The sequence below is a fragment of the Ursus maritimus genome, unplaced genomic scaffold, assembly GCF_017311325.1.
Source record: "Ursus maritimus isolate PB19 unplaced genomic scaffold, ASM1731132v1 scaffold_32, whole genome shotgun sequence".
NCBI lineage: Eukaryota > Metazoa > Chordata > Mammalia > Carnivora > Ursidae > Ursus > Ursus maritimus.
Window position 1 is genome coordinate 17,003,393 of NW_024425786.1, and position 22,528 is coordinate 17,025,920.

Here is a 22,528-nt window from a genome sequence, read left to right on the forward strand (position 1 = left end):
GCTCTTCCCCTGCTGTCTCATCTCAACTTACAACTCCTCCTAGTTCCCCCAATGAGGAGCCCACTCTCCCTGCTCTCAATACCCGAATACCTGTGCATTGTGTTTAACTCTCATGCGGGCATGAACACATTTTAACTTGTGTCAAACGGACCTCCTGTTTGTTTCTTAGCACTTCCTCACTTCCTTGAGGTCAGAAACCACGCATGTTTCGTGGTGCCAGAAAACCCTGGAATTATACACCCATGTTCTGGCCCATGCTAGCTCCCTCTGAGTCTCATTCTTCTTATGCGTAAAATAGGGGATATTAATATAGTCCTTTCAGTGTTTGTTCTGTAATTACATAAAACACTGTGTGGAAAGCACCGGGCCGAGTGTTCCAGAAATGATGTAGTTGTCATTCTTATTTTCATCATTATCATCAGTATTATTTCCAGCTCCTAACAGCACATAGCACCCCTAGTGATAATCCTCCCAGTCATTTCATGGGGTTAGACTTGGAGGTCCCAAGAGAACACCAGGCTCACTAAAAGAGGCCTGCAGAACATTGCCATTGGAACAGAAACCAACACTCCAGTTCTAAACCCCAGGGGGATTCTGCAGAGTCACATCTGACGCCCCCGGGTGTCTCTGTCACTCAGCACCCGTCCAAGTGGGGGACAGCTTTGAGTTCTCTCTTCAAGTTATTTGCAGCAGAGCTGACCCACTTCTCCCTCGTGCCTTTCTGCTCTCGCTTCTCTGACAAAGAGATAGATCTGTGTTCAACTGCCCTTGGCATCTCTGCAGTCCTTGAGGAGAGCTGCAGCAAGGCCCTGGGCGTTTCCAGAGTGCTGGCCTGTGGGAAGAGGGAAAGGGCTTTGGGGTTCTGATTAATTTCCTGAGCTGCAGACAGGCAAATGGCTGTCCTGAAATGCCTGGGCTGGTTCTCAAGGGCCCCTAACAAAATGCAGCTTATTTTTAGAAAAGGAGATTCAAAAATGCCACTTCCCATGAAAAGCAGGCATGGCCACAGGACCGCTGCAGGCAAAGAAACGGCCTTTCCTGAGTTCTCCTGCGTGGCGATGCCGATTCCAAGCATTGCAAACCACTGGCAGAGAGAACCCAGGACATACAGGGGAGGTTCTGAAGACAGAACTTTCTCTCCAAGATCCATGAGCCCATCAATCACGTATTCATTCATTCACAGCAAAAGTTTGGGCACAGAAAAGCTCAGCATGCAAATCTCAGTTCTGTCACTTACCAGTTGTGTGACCTTGGGCTTTCAACTGAAAGATGGCACCTCAGCCTCTCATCTGAGAAATGGCAATAATAATAGTACCTATCTCGTACACAGTGGCTGTGAGGATTAAATGAAATAACATGTGGAAGAGTTTAGTTCGGAGCCCAGCACCTCGTTCACGCCTAATATGGTGGCTGCTGTTACTACTCCCAGTAAGGCCTGTCCTGTGCTGGCCTCTGGGCCCGAAGTAGGGCGGACAGGGAGTCCTGACCTCAAGAATCTCAGTCAGTAACGGGAATGGGGTAGATTTCTGGTTCTAGGTACTTTCGCTGCAAGGCAATTCTGCTGCAAACATCTCCACCACATAACCCATTGGCCCTCGGGCAATTTTGCTGTAAAAGATCAAAATACCTGGTGGACAGTTTGGTTTGATAGTTTGGTTTCATCGGACTGGTAGTTTGGTTTCATTTCTCCATTGACTCAGTACTCTGATTTTTGTACTATGTAAATCGTAGCACTCATAATGGTCTGTACGGTTGCACAGAGTTTTTTTTTTTTTTTTTTTTTTTTTTAGCATTGCATGAATTTTTTTTTTATTTTTTATTTTTTATTAATAATGATTTTTTATTATATTATGTTAGTCACCATACAGTACATCCCCGGTTTTCGATGTAAGGCTCGATGATTCATTAGTTGTGTATAACACCCAGTGCACCATGCAATATGTGCCCTCCTTACTACCCATCACCGGTCTATCCCATTCCCCCACCCCCCTCCCCTCTGTAGCCCTCAGTTTGTTTCTCATAGTCCATAGTCTCTCATGTTTCATTCCCGCTTCTGATTACCCCCCCTTTCTTTATCCCTTTCTTCCCCTACTGATCATTCTAGTTCTTATGTTCCATAGATGAGAGAAATCATATGATAGTTGTCTTTCTCTGCTTGACTTATTTCACTAAGCATTATCTCCTCCAGTGCCGTCCATGTTGTAGCAAATGTTGAGAACTCTTTCTTTCTGATTGCTGAATAATATTCCATTGTATATATGGACCACAACTTCTTAATCCAGTCATCTGTTGCAGGGCATCTCGGCTCCTTCCACGATTTAGCTATTGTGGACATTGCTGCTATGAACATTGGGTGCACAGAGTTTTGAACCAACATTTCCCAGAGAACTTTGGAATGGCTATCAAGGGACATGTGACAATATGCCAAAACCAGACAACAGTGGAGAAGGCTTCCACAATGCAATAGAATGCTTAGTTACAAATATGCATCCTAGTGTTTGGAGACTGACAGCCCTCTTAAGGAAGGAAGACATTGTAGTGAAAAAAGAAAAGGTCTGGGGCGCCTGGCTGGCTCAGTAGGAGGAGCATGTGACTCCTGAGTTTAAGCCCCACATTGCGGGTAGAGATTACTTAAATAAATAAACTTTAAAAAAGGAAAAAGAGTAAGAGTAAGGTACGGAATTATAGGTGTAGTGGGATCTCATGGTTATAACTTCTATGCTCAGTACATACATAAAAATGGAGACTATAGAGAATGAAATAGGGTGCTTTCACCTTTTTTCTTTCTGATTTGCCTTTCTGTGTGGTGTGTGTGTGATAGCAGGAACTTTCCAAAGAGACTCTACTAAATTCTAAGAGAGAGGAGAGGGGATGAAAACACAACTACAAGGCAATCAACAGTGGGCATCTGAACCAGTTGCATACTGCCATAGAAAGTTCCACAGTTTCCATCTCATTCCAGGGAAAGCCCCTGCCCAGACAATTCTCTCCTCCTCCCCACTCTCCAGCCCTTAGCTACACTTGAACTTTCAATGCTACAGCCAAAGGCAAGACTCCTAACAAAACTTCCAGAAGCCATGGCCAGGCCAGTAGGAAAAACTTTAAAGTAGGAAGAATTTTTTTGCTGCTCGTCCTGTGCCCCTCCCAAACAATAACACTATGTCAGCATCTTTTATCTACTGTGCCTAAACTTGCACTTTGTTTTTCCTCATATCTTTTCTGTAATTTAAATTTTTACAAGGAGCGTACATTATGTGGTCATCAGAAAAAATGCAGTAAAGGTAGGTATAAAAGGAAAGCTAACCAAGCTGGCGTTGGTCTACTTTTGCTGGTTGCAAACAATACATTATAACAATGTGGCTGAGGCCAGTGCTAAGTTTCATAGGAATCACAGAAAGTGAGAGTGGGAAGGGACAAAATCATCCTCAATTTCTCCTCCTGTCACCTCAATGGCATGATTTCCAGTCCCTTCACCTTGCAGGCCACCCACCAAGATGTGTATTTCATTCCTTCATTCAACAAACACGGATCCTTTACTGTAAAGCAAGCATCATACTGGGCACTTCACAGATGCTAGCTCTTATAGGTTATGGAGGTCATTATTCCCACCAGATTAGGAAAACAAGGCTCACGGGAAGTAAAGTAACTTGCCCAAAGTCTCACATCTAGTGGGATCTAAACCAAGACCTTCACAACATCAAAGCCCATTTCCTAAAGGATGTGGGCTGAGTTCCAAAGCGAATGACTTATGTCCTTGGGCAGCCATTGTTGTGTGGGTGGCCTTGGCCAAGTCACTGAACTCTTCTCAGCAGCAGTATCCCCATCTCTGCAAGATAAGGGTTTACCCAGACATTTTATGTCAGTTACACGCTTCGTAAGTCATAACACATAATACAAAGGGAAGTGATTCCATCAACTCTCGAGGAACTGAGTCTCACTCATCTTTAGATCTCTTGGTGCTTTTCCCATTAGTGTTTACCCCCATTAGCACATTTAGGGTTCTTTATAGGTACTCTCATTACCCCCACCAGCCTGGGACCTCCTCTAGGACAGAAATGACATTTAGCCATTTCTGATCCCTTTCTGCCCCCAGTGCAGCATCTGGCATGCAGCCCTTCATTCCCTCCCTCTTTTATTTATTTCATAATAAATGGCTGAGGGCCTAACATGTGCCAGGAATGGCACACCCTATAAGACAGAAAAAGGTCCTGCTTTCTTGGAGAATGGCTGATGGGGTAGAGAGACAAAATAACTTTAAACACAACTCGTTACTTAAAAACAATTGCATTAAGCATCAGAGAGCATCAGGTTTGGGGAATGTGGCGAGGGAACCTAACTGAATCCAAGACACAGGGAAGGCTTCCTGGAGGAGGTGGCCTTGAGGCTCAGAAAGATGAAGAAATTTGCTCAAGGTCACATAGCTGCTAAGCACAAAAGCTGGGATTTTAACCTAGGAACCCCTGCCTCCAAAGCCGGTGCTGTGCCTTCTAAAGAACACTACCTTCTATCTCCTGCATCTTGTTCTTCCCTGGCTCTTATTGGTGAAAGAGGAATAAGGTGTTTTACACTGGATGCTCTAAAGCAATGCTTTTCCCAGCTTTGGGGATCAGACACCCCTGTGAGAATCTGGTGACATCTTTGAAACCTCTCCTAGTAATTACACCCGCAATATCTTGGCTACGCTTTCAGGGCATCCTGAGGCCCAGGTTTAGAACTGACACTATGGAGGAACATAGGACCTTAGAGGGAGATTCTCAGAACCTCTGAAAAGAGACTCCAGGATTCCATAGGAACCTCAAATCCCCAAGCAGACCCCAGACACGCTATAGAAAGATTCTCGAGTTCCAGGAGGAAGATCCTGGGATCCTATAGAGAACCCAAGTCCCACCAAAGTAGCTGTAGGGCCCTGCAGAGATATTCTCAAGCTGCTATAGGCTGTCGAGGAACCTCAAGTCCTCAGAAAGCTGGAGTCCCCAGTGAGGAACCCGTGACCTTGGAAAGCTACGGTTCTTAACCCTTTTTGGGTCACTGACACCTTTAAAACTCCAAGCAAAAATGCAATACACAACATGTTACGCACAAAATCAAGAGTTTCACAGACCTCTGGGTGCCCCCAGAGTCAGACCTCCTGTTCTTGAACCCCCTGGACCAGGACCGCAGACTGAAGGCGCACACTTCAGAGTCAAGCCGACCGCGCGGGTCGAATCCGGCCTTGCTGTTGGCGAGCCTTGACCTTGGACCACTCACCTACAAACCCTCAGGCCTCAGCGACCTCTCCCTCCCCCAGCCCAGCCCCAGCGGCGTGGGCTCCGAGCCGGGCGGGACGGGGCGGCGGCTCCTGCGGGGCTCAGCCTCGGCGAATGGGAACCTGCCGGCACGCTGCGCCGGGAGTGCGGGCGGCAGGGGAGGCGGCGCGCCTGCCGCAGTGACAGCTCCGCGCCGCCGCGGGCCTGGCAAGCCGGCAGTGCGGGGCGCGCTCGCGGCCTTTCCCACCCAGCGGGCAGGGCGTGCCCGCCAGCCGGCTTCCTGCAGTCGAGGGCCGGGGAGGAGGGAAGGCGCTGAGGGGCCCGGGGCCTGGCAGGCCTGGTTCCTGGCTTTCTCTCCACGTTTCCTGAGCAGGACCGCCGGGGGATGGGACCCAGCACAAACCTCCTTCCCGGGGAGCGCAGCCAGGAAATCGCGTCCTTGTTAACTCAGGTTCCTCCTCTCTGCCGGAAGGTGCTGACTGCCATCCACAATCTTTCAGTCCTTAGGAGCTGGGTGGGATGTGACCCACTTACCCCGGGAGGAAGCCGAGAGATGAAACGGCAGACCGCAGACCCCGCAACACAGAAAGATGCCAGCCCCGTGGTGTGAGTGCGTAACTCCAGCCTATGGATGAAAAAGCTGGGGCTTACAGAATTGAAATGACCTACCCAAGGTCATCATTAACATATTACTTGGAATAAAATAAAGTGCTTACTACCTTTCACTGTGTTACAAATGCTCTAAATATAATTGTGCCATTGAACTCCTCAGAAGCTATGAAGATAACATTGTTCCTGTTTTAGAAATGAGAAAACTGAGAACCAGAGAGGCCAAGTGGCTTCTCCAATGTCACACAGCTAAAATCAATAGAGTTAGAAATTAAACTCCAGTCTCCTGTTTCCAGAGCTCAGACCATTCCTCTATCCTGCTTCCCATATATCCTGCTTCAACACATCACAGCAGAGTAACCCGAGGGCCAGAACCTTGTCTCATTTGTTTTTGGTCCCCAAAGGTGGGGTGCCTAGAGCTTGGCACAAAATAGGTGCTCAGAGATGACCACGGAGCCCAGCACGGAAGCTCAAAGTTAGAAGGACTGGTAGGAGGCATCTAGTTTGACTTCTTCTAAGAACCTTCAGCCAAGTGAAAATTCCAGCCTCTGTTTGACTCCTTCTAGCGTGATGAATTCTTTCTCTCCCATAGTAGCCCATTCTCCTGTTGGACAAATATTTTCGGTCCAAAATGTAAATACTGCATTTTGCTCCTGGCTCCCTATCAATAAAGGAGGACCATTTCCCTCCTCGTGGCTACACTATATATTACATGGTATTCTTAGCCATTTTATTAGGATTGATGGTTCAAAATTGTTCGGTTCCTTGTGAACAATGTCAGCTGTTCACCAAAGATGTTCACCCTCCATGGGTAGAGTTGTTTCAGAGAAAAGCAGCCCAGACTACATTCTCTACCTCCCCTTGTAATTAAGTACGTGACTAGTTTTCACCAGTGGGATGTGGGCAGAGACAATGTGTGCCCCAGCCAGGCCAAAGCTGAGTTAAGAAGTATGTATGCTTTCTCAGAGCTCTACCTTTTCTCTATCACCTGCCAGCTGGATGCCAGCACCAGGGTGACCTCAGAAGACACACACTGAATGTGGCAGAGGCTTGGTCAGCCTGGGTCTCACTCAGTCACTTGACTGAATGGGTTCAGTTAGTTCACAACTGTGAACACAGTGAACTAACTTCCACTCTATTTAGGCATTGAAATTTCAGGATTTCTCTATTACAGCAGTTAGCATAATTTAACACTGGACTAACTTGGGTTCATTGTTATATAGTCCACATCGTGGAACATGGTGTCGGTCACACGGAAGATGCTCAAAAGAACCATCTAGCACCAACTGTGTCCAGTCGGCTCAGCGGATCGGAAATGGTCCCCATTGTAATTGATGCATTCTGTCCTGCCTATTCCCCAAAGTGTTTTGGGGTAGTTTCCATTGCAGCCTCAAGCCTATTTGACGGATAATTAAAGAGCAAGAATCAACAAGTAAGGGAAGCCTGGACCAAAGGGCAGTGGAGAAGAAGGGAAGAAAGATGAAAAATTGACTAATTATAGCAGAAATACTAGGCTAAGTTTCCTAAGGATAGCACTGTGGTAGAGCAAAAACAAAAAACAAAACAGGGATGCCTGGGTGGCTCAGTTGGTTAAGTGTCTGCCTTTGGCTCTGGTCATGATCCCAGGGTCCTGGGATCAAGTCCTGCACTGGGCTCCTTACTCAGCGGGGAGTCTGCTTCTCCCTCTGCCTGCTGCTACGCCTGCTTGGGCTCTCTCCCTCTCACACAAATAAATAAAATCTTTAAACAAAACAAAGCAAAAAAACCTAGCTGAGTTTCCTGGCAGTCAAAGCAAAAAGGGAAACAAGATGAGTTTACAAATTATATGGGAAGTAGCAAACATGTAGTCAAGCACACAAAACCTGGGGCCAGACTGTTGTTTTGAAGTCCAAGTCAACCTCATACTAGTCATGTGACCTTAGGCAGTTATTTAACTTCTCTGTGCTTCTGTTTCTTCCTCTGAAAAATGGGGATAATAGAATAACCCCTTTCTTTGAGTCGTTGGGAGGATTAAATGAGTTAAAGCATATTCAGTTCTTATAACAGACCTGTCATATAGTAAATTCTGTGTAGGAATTAGCTATAACTATAGTCTGATGGGAAGAATTAGTTTAGTGACTTGGGAGAGAAATTTTTCTCTACACTTAACTCTCAGAGGAATGCATTGTACAAGAGACAGCCTCCCCCCAACTAATAAGGTGGGCTGTTTTATGGCATCTGTTGGGCCGTGGGTCACATGGTTATTTCTCTTACTGGTTTTCGGACCAGACAAACTTTGGCATCCTACTCACTGGGGAACACCGGGGGCAGGTCACTTGAGGGTAACCTCGTCTCTTCCTGCTGACCTGTCCACAGGACGGGTAAGTGTCACTGCAAGGAGCAAAGGGGTTGGTATTAAACAGACCCAGGTACATTTGTTAAGCTCCTTAAGCCAGTTTCTTCATTTGCACAGTGGACACAATAGCAAACAGGACCGACCTAAGAGAGTTGCCATAAAGATTACATGAAAGAATTCTACAAAGCACTGGCCGTACTAACTGAAACTACAGGAAGACTGTAGTGCATGAGTACCCACAAAATAAGAACCCAAGACAATAAAACGAGGAATCTTGCCTGAGACCCCTGGAGTAAGGAGACTAACTTTCGATGCTTCAAAAAGTAGAACAGAAATGGTACATTTCCCCCAGAATGTGGCCCTGGGGCTGATCAAATCATCATTTCGCTGCTTCTGGCTGGAATTCCCTTGGCTCAGTTCAGTGTGGTGTGCAGCCCGGGCAGGCCCACTTTTGGAGACACCCTGGCCTGGAAAGGTGCCATAGAGCCAGAATGACCACCGTGTCACAGCAACAGATTCTGTTTTTGAGGGGAGATTGAAGACCTGGAACTCCCCCTTAGGCTTCCACGTGGTGGGTGGAGAGCACGGTGCTGAGCTTTACACACATTACCTTGTCCAGCCCCCCCAACAGCTTCACTGGGGGGAGCCCTATTCAGAATCACACTTTACAGATAAGGAAACTGAGGGTCAGAGAAGCAAAGTGACCTGTCTCCATAGACACATAGCTAAGAAGTGGCAGAGCTGGGACATAAAAGAGATCTGTCTGATGCCATCATGTGTTCCTAACCATTAGTCTACACTGCCTCTCCCCTCCAACCGGACCCAGCATCTTGTCTCTCTTTTCAGCCAATCTCTCTCTTGCCAGGATGTTTTCATCAAGGATCTAGGAAACACCTTTGCTAGGACCCCCTCTTCCTCCTGCCTGGCCTCCGGGCAGCCCCTTACCCTGGCGGAACTAGCTTATGGGCAAGACAGACAAGTTTCCCTGGGGTGCCTCAAGCTGATCAGAAGCTCCGAGTGGTTGAAAAATCAGCCACCGTCACTGTCACCTGAGTTCAGCCTGCATCTCTTCTTTGCTCAGCCCCACGGTTGGTCTCTCTGCCTCCAGGCTCCCCCACCTGCATTCCTCCCTTCATCCACAGCCAGAGTGATTGCTCTCCACACTTATCTACACAAGTCATTCCCCTGATGAATAATCTTCAGTAGTTCCTGTTGTTCCCAGTTTAAAGTTCAAAGTCAATAGCTCGGTTTAGCTCCCAAGGCCCAGCCTACTCCTCCAACCCTCTCTTTCCTCTCAGGCATCCTTGGCCCCCCAAGCCCCCAAACAGTGCCTTCGCACATAGTTTCCTGTGTGACATGAGATGGACCAATGTGTGGATGAGTGGCCAGGCCTAAGCTGGACTGTGAGGCCGTCAGGTGACATTAGCCTCACCTTCACCTTCTCTAGGTGGCAGCAAAGACTTCCTGCCATTTGACGGAGGCTTCCTTGCGGGGAGGGGGTGGTCGGGGCGGGGGGGTTGCCCATCATCCACCTGGGAGAGGGACGAGCCAGGAAGGGACCACCAGCAACTCCGGCTCTGTGTAGAGCCCTGGGAAATGAGGCCCTTATCTTGCACCCACTCTATGTGTCAGAGGCCAGGTGTCAGGGAGGTGACCTGATAAAGCAGCAAAGGGGAGCTAGATTTCCTACAAGTCTGTGGGATACCTATGTCCAAGCTTTAGCAACTGCCCGAAGCTTGAGGCAGAATTCACCTCTGTATACGTTTGTAATGTATACAGTTGCCGGAGTGTCCGCCCAGAGCAAGCACAGGTTTTTCCCACCTCACCATTCCCGCAAGCCAAGGAACATTTCTGTGAATGAGGAAGGTACCCACCCCCCTTTGATTTCTGCGCCTCTCTCTGGTGCCCCTCCGCCACCTGGTGGTCACACCTGGAATAGACCAGGATTTCTGACCAAAGCTCTGGGAAAGGAGGACTCGCATGCGTCCACTTCACAGCAATATTCCAAAGGGTGGTATTTTCATCCCAGTCTACATCCCTCTTCCCAGCGCTTACCTGAACCTGAGGTTCTGAGAAAGGCAGAAGTTGATTCTGTCTCACTGTGGAATCTTGGGTCTGTCACTGCCCTTCTCTGGGCTCGGTTGCCTCATCAGTAAAAAAAGGGTGGAAGGGGATTGGGCCCTACCAGCTCTGATATTTTAGGATTTATGTCTAAAGTTCACCAAGTTGGGGTGCCTGGGTGGCTCAGTTGGTTCAGCATCTGACTCTTGGTTTTGGCTCAGGTCTTGATCTTGGGGTCATGAGATTGAGCCCCACATCAGGCTACACACTCAGCAGGGAATCTACTTGTCCCTCTGTCCCACCCCCTCTCTAAAATAAATAAATAAAATTTTTATAAACTTCATCAAGTGACCTGTGACTCTGCCTCCTTCCTTAGCTCAGTGGGAAGATGTAAATTCCCAGAGCACTGGAAAGTTGCTGACTGTTCACTCTCTATATACCAAGCGCTTTATACATGGAAGATGCTTCATTGGGTTTTGAGCTGCATTAATAGAAGCACTATATGTTCAGCGAGGGAGGTGATGGTCCTTCTGCCCATGTCGGGAGTTCTGTGTTCCATTTGGGGTTAGAACTCTGAATGGGACATGGGGAAATTGTAATTTATCCATAGGAGAATGAACAAAATAATGGCTGAGGGAGGACCACAAAACCACATTTATGGGGAACAGTGGAAGGAGCCAGAATATCGACTCTGTTATTAAAAAAAGACTCAAGGGATACAAGTGTCTACCCTCAAACATCTGAAGAGGGCATCTGGGGAAGAGGGCTGGGAGAACTAGGAATTAGGGGCTACTACTTCAAGGGACAGAATTTTCTCCCCCCAAAACCAAGACAGGCGTTCAGTCTGAGATTAAAAAAAAAAAAAAAGATGCATTTGAATCTCAGTCTGTCCCTAACTCATGTTGTAACCTTGGGCAAGTTCTTTCATCACATTAAAACTTGGTTTTCTCATATATAAAATGGGTATAATATGGAGCATGCAGGATCGATAAGGATGGAATGATGTAAAACATTTTTAAAATGCCTAGCGCTGGGGCACCCGGGTGGTCAGTTTGTTAAGTGTTCAACTCTTGGTTTCGGCTCATGTCATGATCTCAGGGTCGTGAGACTGAGCCCTGAGTTCTGAGTCCTCAGGCTCTGCGCTCAGTGGGGAGTCTGCTTCAGATTCTCTTCCTCTCCCTCTGCCCTTCCCCCACTCACGCTCTCTCTGTCTCTCTCACAAATAAATAAATCTAAAAGAAAAATCATAAAAAAAATGGGTAGCGCAAAGCGTAGCACCTGGTTAGTGCTGGGTGAGTGTAGCTATGGTTAATAAAATAGAAAGGTAGTGAGCCCCCTGTCACTGGACACGTGAGCAGAGGCTTGAGGATACCTGGTAGGAGTGGCGAGGGATCAAGCAGCCGGTGGAGAGTGGCTCAGGCTGGCAGTGTGGGCTGATCGCTCGCAGTACTGGCTCTTGGGTTGTTCGCACTGATTAGATGTGAATCTTGGCTTTCCTATTTATGTGCTGTGATACCTTGGGACGGTTACTTAACCCTTCTAAGCCTCAGTCTCCCCATCTGAAAAATGGGGCTAATACTGGCTCCCATTTAACCTAGTTGTTGGGGGATCAAAGAAGAAAAGCAATCAAAATGTGTGAGTTACTGCTCTGACGTTAGTGATCTGATTGGGGTTGTCCTGGATGACCTCGAAGGTCCTCTTGCATCTGATAGCCTCCCGGTCTGGAATCCCGGGGGGCGGCCCTGGTGGAGCAGGTAGATGCACTGTTCTAAGACTCCCAGGTGCAGAGGACTGCTCCCATCTGCTCCCCGCGGGTTGCAGTGTAACCCCAGGCGCTGTCTCTTCCCCTCCCCCACAAGCCAGCCCTTCCTGTGACAGGGAGGTGACTGGAATGGCACGGGAGGAAGCTGCGGGGGCGGGGCATGGGACAGGGGCAGTGGAGGACAGGTTGTCTGGCTTTCTAATCTGCTCCTGCACTTTGGTCTCCAGATAAACTGTGAGCTCTGTGAGGGAACCAACCGCCATACACGGCACAGAAATGAGCCAATAGTGTGGGGGAGGGTCAGAGGTTGCCACCTGGGGGCCGCATCTGGTTCACAGGTTTGTTTTGTGGTTAGCATAGTAAGTAGCTCATTGGTTTGTTTGTTTTTAAATTCGTTCTCAACATTCAAAATAAGGGGACTGCATAGAAAATCCAGATTCGTCACTCTGTTAAAAATCAACAGGCCAAGTACATTTCTGAACAGCATGAGTCAGTTGGAGATGAGTAGTGGCTGCCACTACAAGATAGGGCATGAGCTCCAGGTCACCAGAGTCCCCACCTCTCCCCCTTGTATCACACAGCTGGTCTGCTTTACTCATTTACGAATGGCCCCCACAGTCCCCCCTGAGCTTATGATTCCTGGGATAGAGGCGAGAGCACCGGTTTTGCAATGTGTCGGGACAATGGGTTGTCCCAGCCTAGTTATGTGACTCATGAGTGCTCCAAACTTCCTTTGCCCATCTGTAAAAGGGGGATCAGGACTCAGACCCCTCCCAGGGCTGATCTGAAGATTAAACTAAAGAAAATGTCTGTAAAGTACCTAGAACATAGTCGGTGCTCAGCAAAATTCCTCCTGAGTCAACGGTGGCTGGGTCTCACTCAAGAATATGCCCTGGTTTTGAATGGAACAGGGCTGGGCACAGTGCCCAGCCTCAACCGCCCTAGAGGCTGGCATTGCTGTTACCCACATTGTAGAGAAGAGCGCGGTGAGGCACAGAGACAGAAAGCAAGTAAATGGAAGAGCCGAGATCGGTAGCCTGGTCTGTCTGATTCCTAAACCTGTGTTTTTTTCATTGCCTTATGCTGCCCCTGGCAGCTACATGCTGTTTTGACCTTGGCCTCATCCACTAGGGTTAAGATGGCGGATTCAAGGCTGTAACTCTATGGCTTGAATTCTGGCTCCTCTGCTTACTAGAAGCATGACATTGGGCACATTATTTAATTTCTTGGGACTTCTAGATCTTTATCTGGAGGTTAATAAAAGGACCAACTTTATGTGGGTTAATTGAGTTAATGTTAATAAAATGCTTAGGGCAATCTGGGTACACAGTAGGAACTCGATAAATGCTAGCTATTATTATTAATTGAGCACTGGCTGTGTACCAGGTAGTAAGAGTACAGAGATCAAGGGGAGTCCCTGTGGACCTCACAGTCTGGTGAGAGATCACAGGTCAGAGTGACGTGTTCTAAGGAACCTGCTGTGAGAGCAAGAAGGGGGATGATGGTTAATTGTATGTATCAACTTGTCTGGGCCACAATGCCCGGATATTTGGTCAAACATGATTCTGGATGTTTCTGCCAGGGTGTTTTTGGATGAACGTACATTTAAGTCAATGGACTTTGAATAGAGCAGATTGCCCTCCATAATGTGTGTGGGCCTCATCCAATCAGTTGAAAGCTTGAATAGAACAAAAGGCTGACCTCCCCTGAGCAAGAGGGAATTCTCCAGAAGATGGCCTTTGGACTTCATCTGCAACACTGGCTCTTTCTGGTTCTATGGCAGCCTGCCTTTGGACTCGAAGGGCAACTTATTTTCTGAATCTCCCACGCATCAGCTTCATCAAGCCTCTGCAATTGTGTGAGCCAATCCCTTGAAATAAATCTCTTTCTGGGGCGCCTGGGTGGCACAGCGGTTAAGCGTCTGCCTTTGGCTCAGGGCGTGATCCCGGCGTTATGGGATCGAGTCCCACATCAGGCTCTTCCGCTATGAGCCTGCTTCTTCCTCTCCCACTCCCCCTGCTTGTGTTCCCTCTCTCGCTGGCTGTCTCGATCTCTGTCGAATAAATAAATAAAATCTTAAAATAAAAAAGAAATAAATCTCTTTCTGTACATATGCACATCATAGTGGTTCTGTTGCTCCGAAGAATTCTAATACAGGGTAGGGGGGAGTATCAGTACCTCTGATAGAACAGGCACCCTTACCGTGTTTGGTGATGCTAGCTCGGAGGAAGTGGTCCAAGGACTCTGCCTCTGTCCCCAGCGCATGTAACAGTTCTTTAATGATTGGGATGCATTTCCTATGAGGATCCCACAAAGCTGGGAGAGACAGCACATAGAGAGGCTGGCAAAATCAGGATTCAAAAACTGCTTAACCTGGGTTGCTCAGTTGGTTAACCTTCAGCTCAGGTCATGATCTCGGGGTCCTGAGATCGAGCTGCATTTTGGGCTCTGCATTCAGCAGGGAGTCTGCTTGAGATTCTCTTTCTCCCTCTCCCTCTGCCCCCTCCACTCTCTCTCTCTTGCTCTCTCTCTCTCTCAAATAAACAGATCTTTTAAAAAATCAGATTTGGCCCTATTGAGAAGAACAGTCAGTGCTGACCAATGATGGGTTGGGTGTCTCATGGAAACTGATCTCCCCATCCCCAGGAATGTTCCAGTAAGTATCCCTTCTTGGTGGTGTAACCAAGACAGTGCTGTGAAGAGAAAGAGCATGCACGTTGGATGGGAGATTCAAACTAACTGGTGTGGCCTCAGATGAGTCACCCTCTCTGAGCCTTCATTTCCTCTGCTGCCACATGATCCCGTGGACCCCACGGAGCGCTTGCACCACACTGGAAATCCCTGGGTCCCTGGGTCACCTCTCAAAGCAGCCAACGCACATACGCTGTTTATCACACTTGCTGGCTCACTCTGAACATCTTCCGGCTGTCCCTACTTCCCCGCCCAAGGTGCCAAGCCTGTGCCAACCCAAGAGTGCCTCATGACGCGCAGGCTTGCTGCCATCCAGCCTATGGAAGGGCAAGGTAGCAGGAGAGAGGAGGACCCTCCCGTATCTGTCGGGATGTGTTCAGCCACAAGTAACAGAAAAATCCAGCTAACAGGGTTTCATCCGTAAGGATTGTTACTGCTCAGGTAACAAGAAATCTGAGACAGGTAGCCCCCGGGATGCCTCAGTGCCTCAGTGATATGGTCAAGGAACTGGGGCTTGTTCTTTGCCCTCCGCCATCCTCAGGGCATCCGTGATCTTTTCCTACAGAACCGCCTTACGGCTGCCCAAGCTTCCCCTCCTCACTGGACTTCTCCCAAGGCAGGAAGAACTTTTTGTCCTTACCTGTCTCTCTTTTCCTGCAAGAAGTATCTTTCCCAAAGCCCCCTGCCGGCTTCCCCTTATATTCTGCATGAGCAACTTGTTCTGGTTTGTCTGGTACTTTTCTGGCTTCTACTGAAATTTGCAGGTTCTGGGAACCCCCTTAGTCCTGGGCAAATCTGTCTAGTTGGTCTCCCTACTTGCATCCCATTGGCCAGTGCTTGCTCACGTCTATCCCTTGACCAATCCCTAGCAAAGGGCATGGACATACCCTCAACTGGCTTAAACCAATGAGGATTCACCTCCTGGGGGGCTGGACGCATTGCCATTGGAGCTGATCTGGGGTTCAGTGGGCAAGGAAGCAGGATTGGCTGTTAGGTGGGCACCCTGCTGTGTCGACCACACTTGCTTCAATCAGAAATGAGCGGAGTCCCCTCCCAGCCAAGGCTCTGCTCTCCCCCAGCAGTGTGTTTGTGACTAAGTGTGAAAGAATTAGGAGCATGACAATGATGTTGGGGGAGGGGGCATGGAGGAGAAAGGCCTCAAATACAGGCTTCCTCTGTGGTCATGGGACGCAAGTTTATTTTTAATCTGACCTTCATGTTGCCTAATTACAGTGCACTTCTCCAGGTATGATATCCCGAAGGACAGCTTTCAGGCAATAATAACAAAGATCAGGAAACAGCCCATCTCTGTCCAGCGCTGGTCTGTCCTTTGACTGTCAGTGCGTAGAGACGAAGGAGGAGGGGGTCATCTGAACAAAAGGACAGATGGGCCAGGCTGAGTGCAGGCTAAGAGGTCAGCCCCAGCCCTGGTTTCTTGGAGGCACTGGGGTCACCCAGCCTCCTCACTCATCTCTTGCATCAGCTACACTCAGGACAGGACTGCTCTGAGTCTCTCCTAGGTCTACTTGACATCAGATCTCATGATGTGTGAGGTTCCAGCTCCAGGGCCTGTCACCTTCTTTTAAAATTTTAAAGATGAAGACATTGAGAAGAGGTTGTTTGTAAACCTGGAAATGGTGTTTCATTCATTCATTCACTCATTCATTCAAACAAATATTTATTGAGTACGTACTATGTGCCAGGCACTCTGGTGTACTGGGTATCAAACAATGAACATGACAAGTAAGGTCTCCACCCTGAAGAAGCTGACACTCTAGAGATGGTGGACAGACGAGAAGCAAAACTAACACATACGTATCGTCATTAGTAATAAGTACGATAAAAAAAATAAAGCAAGAGAAGGGGATATAGAATAACTAGGTAGATGCGGGGAGAGGTGTTTGTTTTTAAGATCAGGGCTCTGCAAACTATAGCCTGTGAGCTGGCACCTATTTTAGTAAATAAAATTTTATTGGAATACAGCCAAGCTCGTGTACTTACATATTGTCTACGGTCACTGTCATGCCACAGTGTCTGAGATGAGTAATCGGAACAGAGGTGATAGAAGCTGCTTACTACCTGGCCCTTAAAAAAAAAGTTTGCCTTCCCAATGAGATACCACTTCACACCCACTAGAATGGCTATCATCAAAAAACAAATACCAGTGAGGATGTGGACACACTGGAGCCCTCATGCACTGCTAATCAGAATGTAAAATGGAGCAGCCATGTTGGAGAACCATCTGGCAGGTCCTCAGAGGGTAAACTTAGGGTTACCATATGACCCAGCAATCCCATTCCTGGGTGTGTGCCCAAGGGAAATAAAAACATGTGTCCACACAAAAATCTGTACAAGAATGTTCATAGCAGCATTATTTATAATGGAAAAAAGTCGAAACAACCCTATGTCCATCAACGGATGAATGAATAAGTCAAATGTGGTCTAGCCATGCAATTGCATATTAGCAGGCAATAAAAAGAAATGTAATAGTGTGTATGCTCTAATATGGTTGAGCTGTGGGGGCGCCTGGGTGGCTCAGTCAGTTAAGTGTTTGCCTTCAGCTCAGTTCATCATCCCAAGGTCCTGGGATTGAGCCCCGCATCAGGCTCCCTGCTCAGTGGGGAGCTTGCTTCTCCCTCTGCCTGCCTTTCCCCCTGGCTTGTGCTCTCTCTCGATCTCTCTCAAATAAATAGATGAAATCTAAAATAAATAATATGGATGAGCTGTGAAAACACTATGTTAAATGAAAGAAGCCAGCCACAAAAGAGCAGATTGCATGATTCCATTTATGTGACATGTCCACAATAGGAAATCTATAGAGACAGACAATCGATTAGTGATGCCTAGGGCCAGGGAGGCTGGGGAGTGTTGGCTAAGGGTACACGGTTTCTTTTTGGGATGATGAATTGATTATGGTGATGGTTATACAACTCTGTGAATATACTAAAAGGCATTGAATTGTATACTTTCAGTGGGTAAATTATTTGGTGTATGACTTATGTCTCAATAAAGCCATGTGTGTATGTGTGTGTGTGTGTGTGTGTTTTAAGATTTTATTAATTGGGGCGCCTGGGTGGCACAGCGGTTAAGCGTCTGCCTTCAGCTCAGGGCGTGATCCCAGCGTTATGGGATCGAGCCCCACATCAGGCTCCTCTGCTATGAGCCCACTTCTTCCTCTCCCACTCCCCCTGCTTGTGTTCCCAATCTCGCTGGCTGTCTCTATCTCTGTCAAATAAATAAATAAAATATTTTTTAAAAAAAGATTTTATTTATTTGTCAGAGAGAGAGCACAAGCAGGGGGAGCAGCAGGCAGAGGGAGAAACAGGCTCCTTGCTCAGCTGGGAGCCTGATGCAGGGCTTGATCCCAGGACCCTGAGATCATGACCTGAGCTGAATGAAGGCAGATACTTAACCGACGGAGCCACCCAGGCGTCCCTATAAAGCCATCTTTTAGAAGGTTTATTGACTTTTGTTCTAGATGGGCAAGGGTAAGGTCACCTCCGAGGAGGTGACTTTTAAGCTTCTTTTGTAATTGGCTCAAAGCTCTCAAACAGTAACAGATGACATTTTACTGAGCACTTATGTGCCAGACACTGTGCAAAGCATTTTATAATTATCACCTCATTGAATTCCCACAAAAATCCTATGGCTTAGATACTGACAACCCCATTTAATAGATGAAGAAATTGGAGCACAGAGAGGATAGGCGACTTGCCCTAGGTCACACAGCTGATACATGGCAGAACTGGGACACAATTCTGGCTGTTTCTGGCTTCAAAGCCTATGTCCGCTGAGCTAACCACTGAACTATTCTTCCCTGTCCTGTCTCTGAATTCCTAATGTTTCCCAGATCAGGAAGATGGTCCAGATTAAGACAGAGGAGATGGGAAAGAGAGCACAGCCTTAAAGGAAGGTAGGTAAGGGCATGCCAGGTGCAGAGGAGAGCAATGAATATGCTGAGAGGTGTCTCTGGGCTTAGGGAGGGACCTCACAGGGGGAGCAAGACACTAACATAGAGGTTCCCAAACTTTAGAGAGATAGAAATCATCTACTCCAAGAAGTCAGAGAGAGGCTTATTTAAAATGCAGATTCCTGGTCTTCACTGCCAGAGATCTGATTTAATGGGTCTGAGTTGGGGACCAGGAATCCAATGTTAACAAGCCCCTGGATCTAATGCAGATGGTCCAGGGAGCACTCTGTGAGATGTCCAGCAGGAACTTCAAGGTCAACACAAGACTTCTCTGTGTACCCCTGCCCACCCCCCATTTTGGCATCCCTCTTTTCCCTCCCTTCTTGATATCCCGTATTCCTGGCTCTCATTCTTCTCTCTGTGCCCAGAGACCCCACGGAGCATTACAGACCTCCCAGTCTTTGTTCCTGCTCTTTCTTCCACCTGGTGTGACCTTGCCTACCTTCCTTTGCTTCGCTCCATCTCCCCCAAGAGGCCTCATCCCATCTCCCCTTCTTTAGCCTCCCATCCCACAAAGACTCAGCTTTTAGGGGTCCTGTCCCCTCTTTATGAAATCTTCCCTAACAACAGGAATATTTCTCTACTGCATCTATAAAATGGGGATGAAGGGCAAACAAGAAAATGTGCACAAGGCACACTGTAGGCACTCCATAAACAGCAGCTAGTGTTTTTACACAATAACATACCTAGTATTATCCCCATTTTACAGTTGAAGAGAGTGAGGCAAAGGAGGCTTCAAAAACTTGCCCCAGGCCACCCAGCTAGAATTTGGTAGTACTTGAATTTGAACTGAGGCCTCAGGCGCTCAGCTTTAACCATCACAAGACTGGCTTTCATTGTTATGAGAGAGAGAGAGAGAGAGAGAGAGAGAGAGAGAGAGAGATGCCAGGACTCCAGTACGGGGCGGACCTGCGGTGGGTGCTCAGTAAATGCTGGAGACTGAAGTGGATTGAAAGGTTCATCCAGGGAGGGGTGGGAACACCCAAGGACCTCACTGACCATGACGTCTCATGCTTTTTATTCGACAAGACTCAACATCTTAAGATCTCTGATGAGAACAGGATATTAAAAAAAAATTCATGAAACAAAATTCAGAACGGTGTCCCACACAAAGCGTGGTGGGTCCAAAGCCTGTCAATCTATGTCATTGAAGGTGATGGTGGGTTTTAACTTCAGAATATTAAGGCGGTGCAGAGATACTGGGGAAAGGGAAAGGGTAGGGGGTAGTTGATCTGCGTGTTATTTTCTAATTAAGGTGTCACATGGAATGGAGAGCCCTCCATCCTGACTCCAATTCTCTTTCAGCTCAGGTCATTAACCTCACGTACCCTTCTCCTCTGAGCACCATACAAAACTTAGGTAGACCAGAAAGCCTCCCATTTGAGCCTAGGGTCTCTCTGCGGAGTTGGACAGCTTTGCATCTGAATTGAATCAACAGGGAATCCTGTGGATCACACTTCTCCCAACATGGATGAGCCGTGAAAATATTATGCTAAGTGGAATCTTCAGTCTTGTCACCCTTCACAAAGCTGCTCCACTTTGGGCAGCGCAGAAGTCAAGAAGACAACAGGAAGAACGCTGGGCCAGTCTATCGGTCGAACCAAAACCCGACATACCAGGATTGACCCAAATCTCAGGAAAAATAAACAAGATAATTCCAGTTGGGTTACAGGACACAACAGATAATAGGAGTCACCAGCAAATAAGACTAGGAGGCTTTCCGGAAATGGACAACTTTCTGAAAGGCTTGTCGAAACTCTTCATTAAACACAGTATATATTATTGGATTGATAAGGGAGTTGAGATAGCCAAGCCAGGTGAAGAAGTCAAAGAGGGCTGGGTGGAGCCAGCAGGAGTCCCGGCAGATGGGGAGGACCAGAGATGCGACAAAGAAGGGCAGCCAGCAGATGATGAAGGCCCCCAGGATGATCCCCAGTGTCTTGGTGGCTTTCCTTTCTCGAGCAGTGGAAATCCTCTTGCGCTCCAGGACACTATCGGCCAGCTTGATTTTCACGTGGTTGAAAAAGAGAGCGGAGCCGGCAGTATGGGGGTGCCCCTCATGGAGGCTGGGGCTGAGCGAGCAGAGCGAGGACCCCGCAGAGCCCGTGATGAGGTGGGCCGTGGTGAAGCGCTTCCCGTAGAGCGAAGGCGGATTCAGGATGCGGTTCCGGGCGGCCACGTAGATGCGACCGTAGAGGATGACGAGCAGTACAGACGGGATGTAGAAGGCCCCGCAGGTGGAGTAGATGGTGTAGGAGATCTGAGACGTGTTCACCAGGCAGTCTGACATCTCTTCGTGAGCTTTGGCCTGCCGCCAGAAGAGTGGCGGGATGGAGATGCAGATGGAGATGACCCACACGGTGGCAATCATGGCAGCCGCCCGGCCCGCTGTGCGGCGTTTACTATACTCCAGGGCATCCGTGATGGCCCAGTATCTGTCCAGAGCGATGACACAGAGATGCAGGATGGAGGCCGTGCAGCACGTGATGTCGGAAGACAGCCAGATGTCACACAGGATTTGGCCAAAGCTCCAGGTGCGGGTGGTGGTGTAGGCGATGCTGATGGGCATGACCAAGATGGAGACCAGGAGGTCAGTCATGGCCAGGGAGCCGATGAGATAGTTAGCTGGGGTGTGGAGCTTCCTGGTGAGGAAGATGGTGGTGAGCACAAAGGCATTGGAGAGGGCTGTGGCCATCGTGATGATGGAAAGGAGCAGAGCCAGAGAGATCTTGAGGGCCCGGAGTGTCCCTGGACCCCAAGCCTCTGGGGTTTCCGTAGCATTCAGGGATCTGTTGGAGGCCTCCTGGAGAAGGCCTTCCAGGGACTGGTTTGGCGGGGACATTCTAGGTGGCTCTCTCTTCCCACAGACTTGGACACACACAGCTCCCTTCACAGTTGTCTGGCCTACAGGACAAGGTCATCCTTCTGCTTCACGTTGGTGGGGGCCCTCCATCAGAGCAGCCCACAGTGAAAAGACCTCAAGACTTGACTATATGAAGAACAGTAAGGTGACAGCTGGTAGTTAAAGGTCTTTCCTAAGCCGGATGAATCCCAAGATGTCTCACTATTCTGGAACTTTGCCCAGCAAATGTTCAAGCCCAGGGGACACATGCTGAATTTGTTAGACATTTATCAGGATATCACACCAGTGTGGGCAGTGCTTTGGGATTCAAGCTTTTGGCATTTTGGCTCCTTTAAAAGCTTGAGGGATAAATGTGTTTGATGAGAACTTCGGAATTTCCCCCATCCTATTCTGAGAAGAGCCTGGGTTTCAGGTTGCCTCTGGGGAACTTTTAAAACCAGAGAGAGAAAGAAGTACCAGCAGATTATGAGAAGCAGTCCGGTCAACAGCTCACAGTTTTCCTAAGTTCATCTTGACACATCACGAAGCACTTAACTTTGGTTCCTGTCCCACTGATCACTTTGAGCCTGAACAGACAAAACATTCTGGTTACCAAGACCTGAAATATGCATGAGCTGGGAGAAGGCAAAACAAACCGATCACCGTGGGCTCATTGAGAAGGGCACATGTCCAGAGCTCTGGGGCTTAAAAGAGAAAAGAAGGCAAGAGTTAGGTTCTAGAAGGATAACTGAGACACTCGACATTAACTGTAAGTTTAAAAGCATACTCCTCAGTGCTAGCAGTGGCACAGTGAAACTAGCATTGTCAAAAGTGTCAGGAGAACCCAGGGGAGGGCAATGAGTCCCACCCCCACAATTCCCAGAGGGGGCAGAGCCGTTGGAAACATCACAGGCTTGTTATAAATACATGAAATCAGCTTTGTAAATTATGAATCAGAAACCATCATTCTATGTGCTCAGCAACAATGAAAACTAAACAAAATAACTCCATG

At 48.0% G+C, this 22,528-nt stretch overlaps 1 protein-coding gene across 1 annotated transcript; it reads right to left on the minus strand.

Moving 5' to 3' along the window:
* Nucleotides 1-19,638: 19,638 nt before the first annotated feature.
* Nucleotides 19,639-21,516, minus strand: HTR1D (5-hydroxytryptamine receptor 1D). Its single transcript, XM_008694624.1, has one exon. It carries the CDS (start codon nt 21,514-21,516, stop codon nt 20,383-20,385), a length of 1,134 nt encoding a protein of 377 aa, XP_008692846.1. The 3' UTR covers nt 19,639-20,382.
* Nucleotides 21,517-22,528: the final 1,012 nt, after the last annotated feature.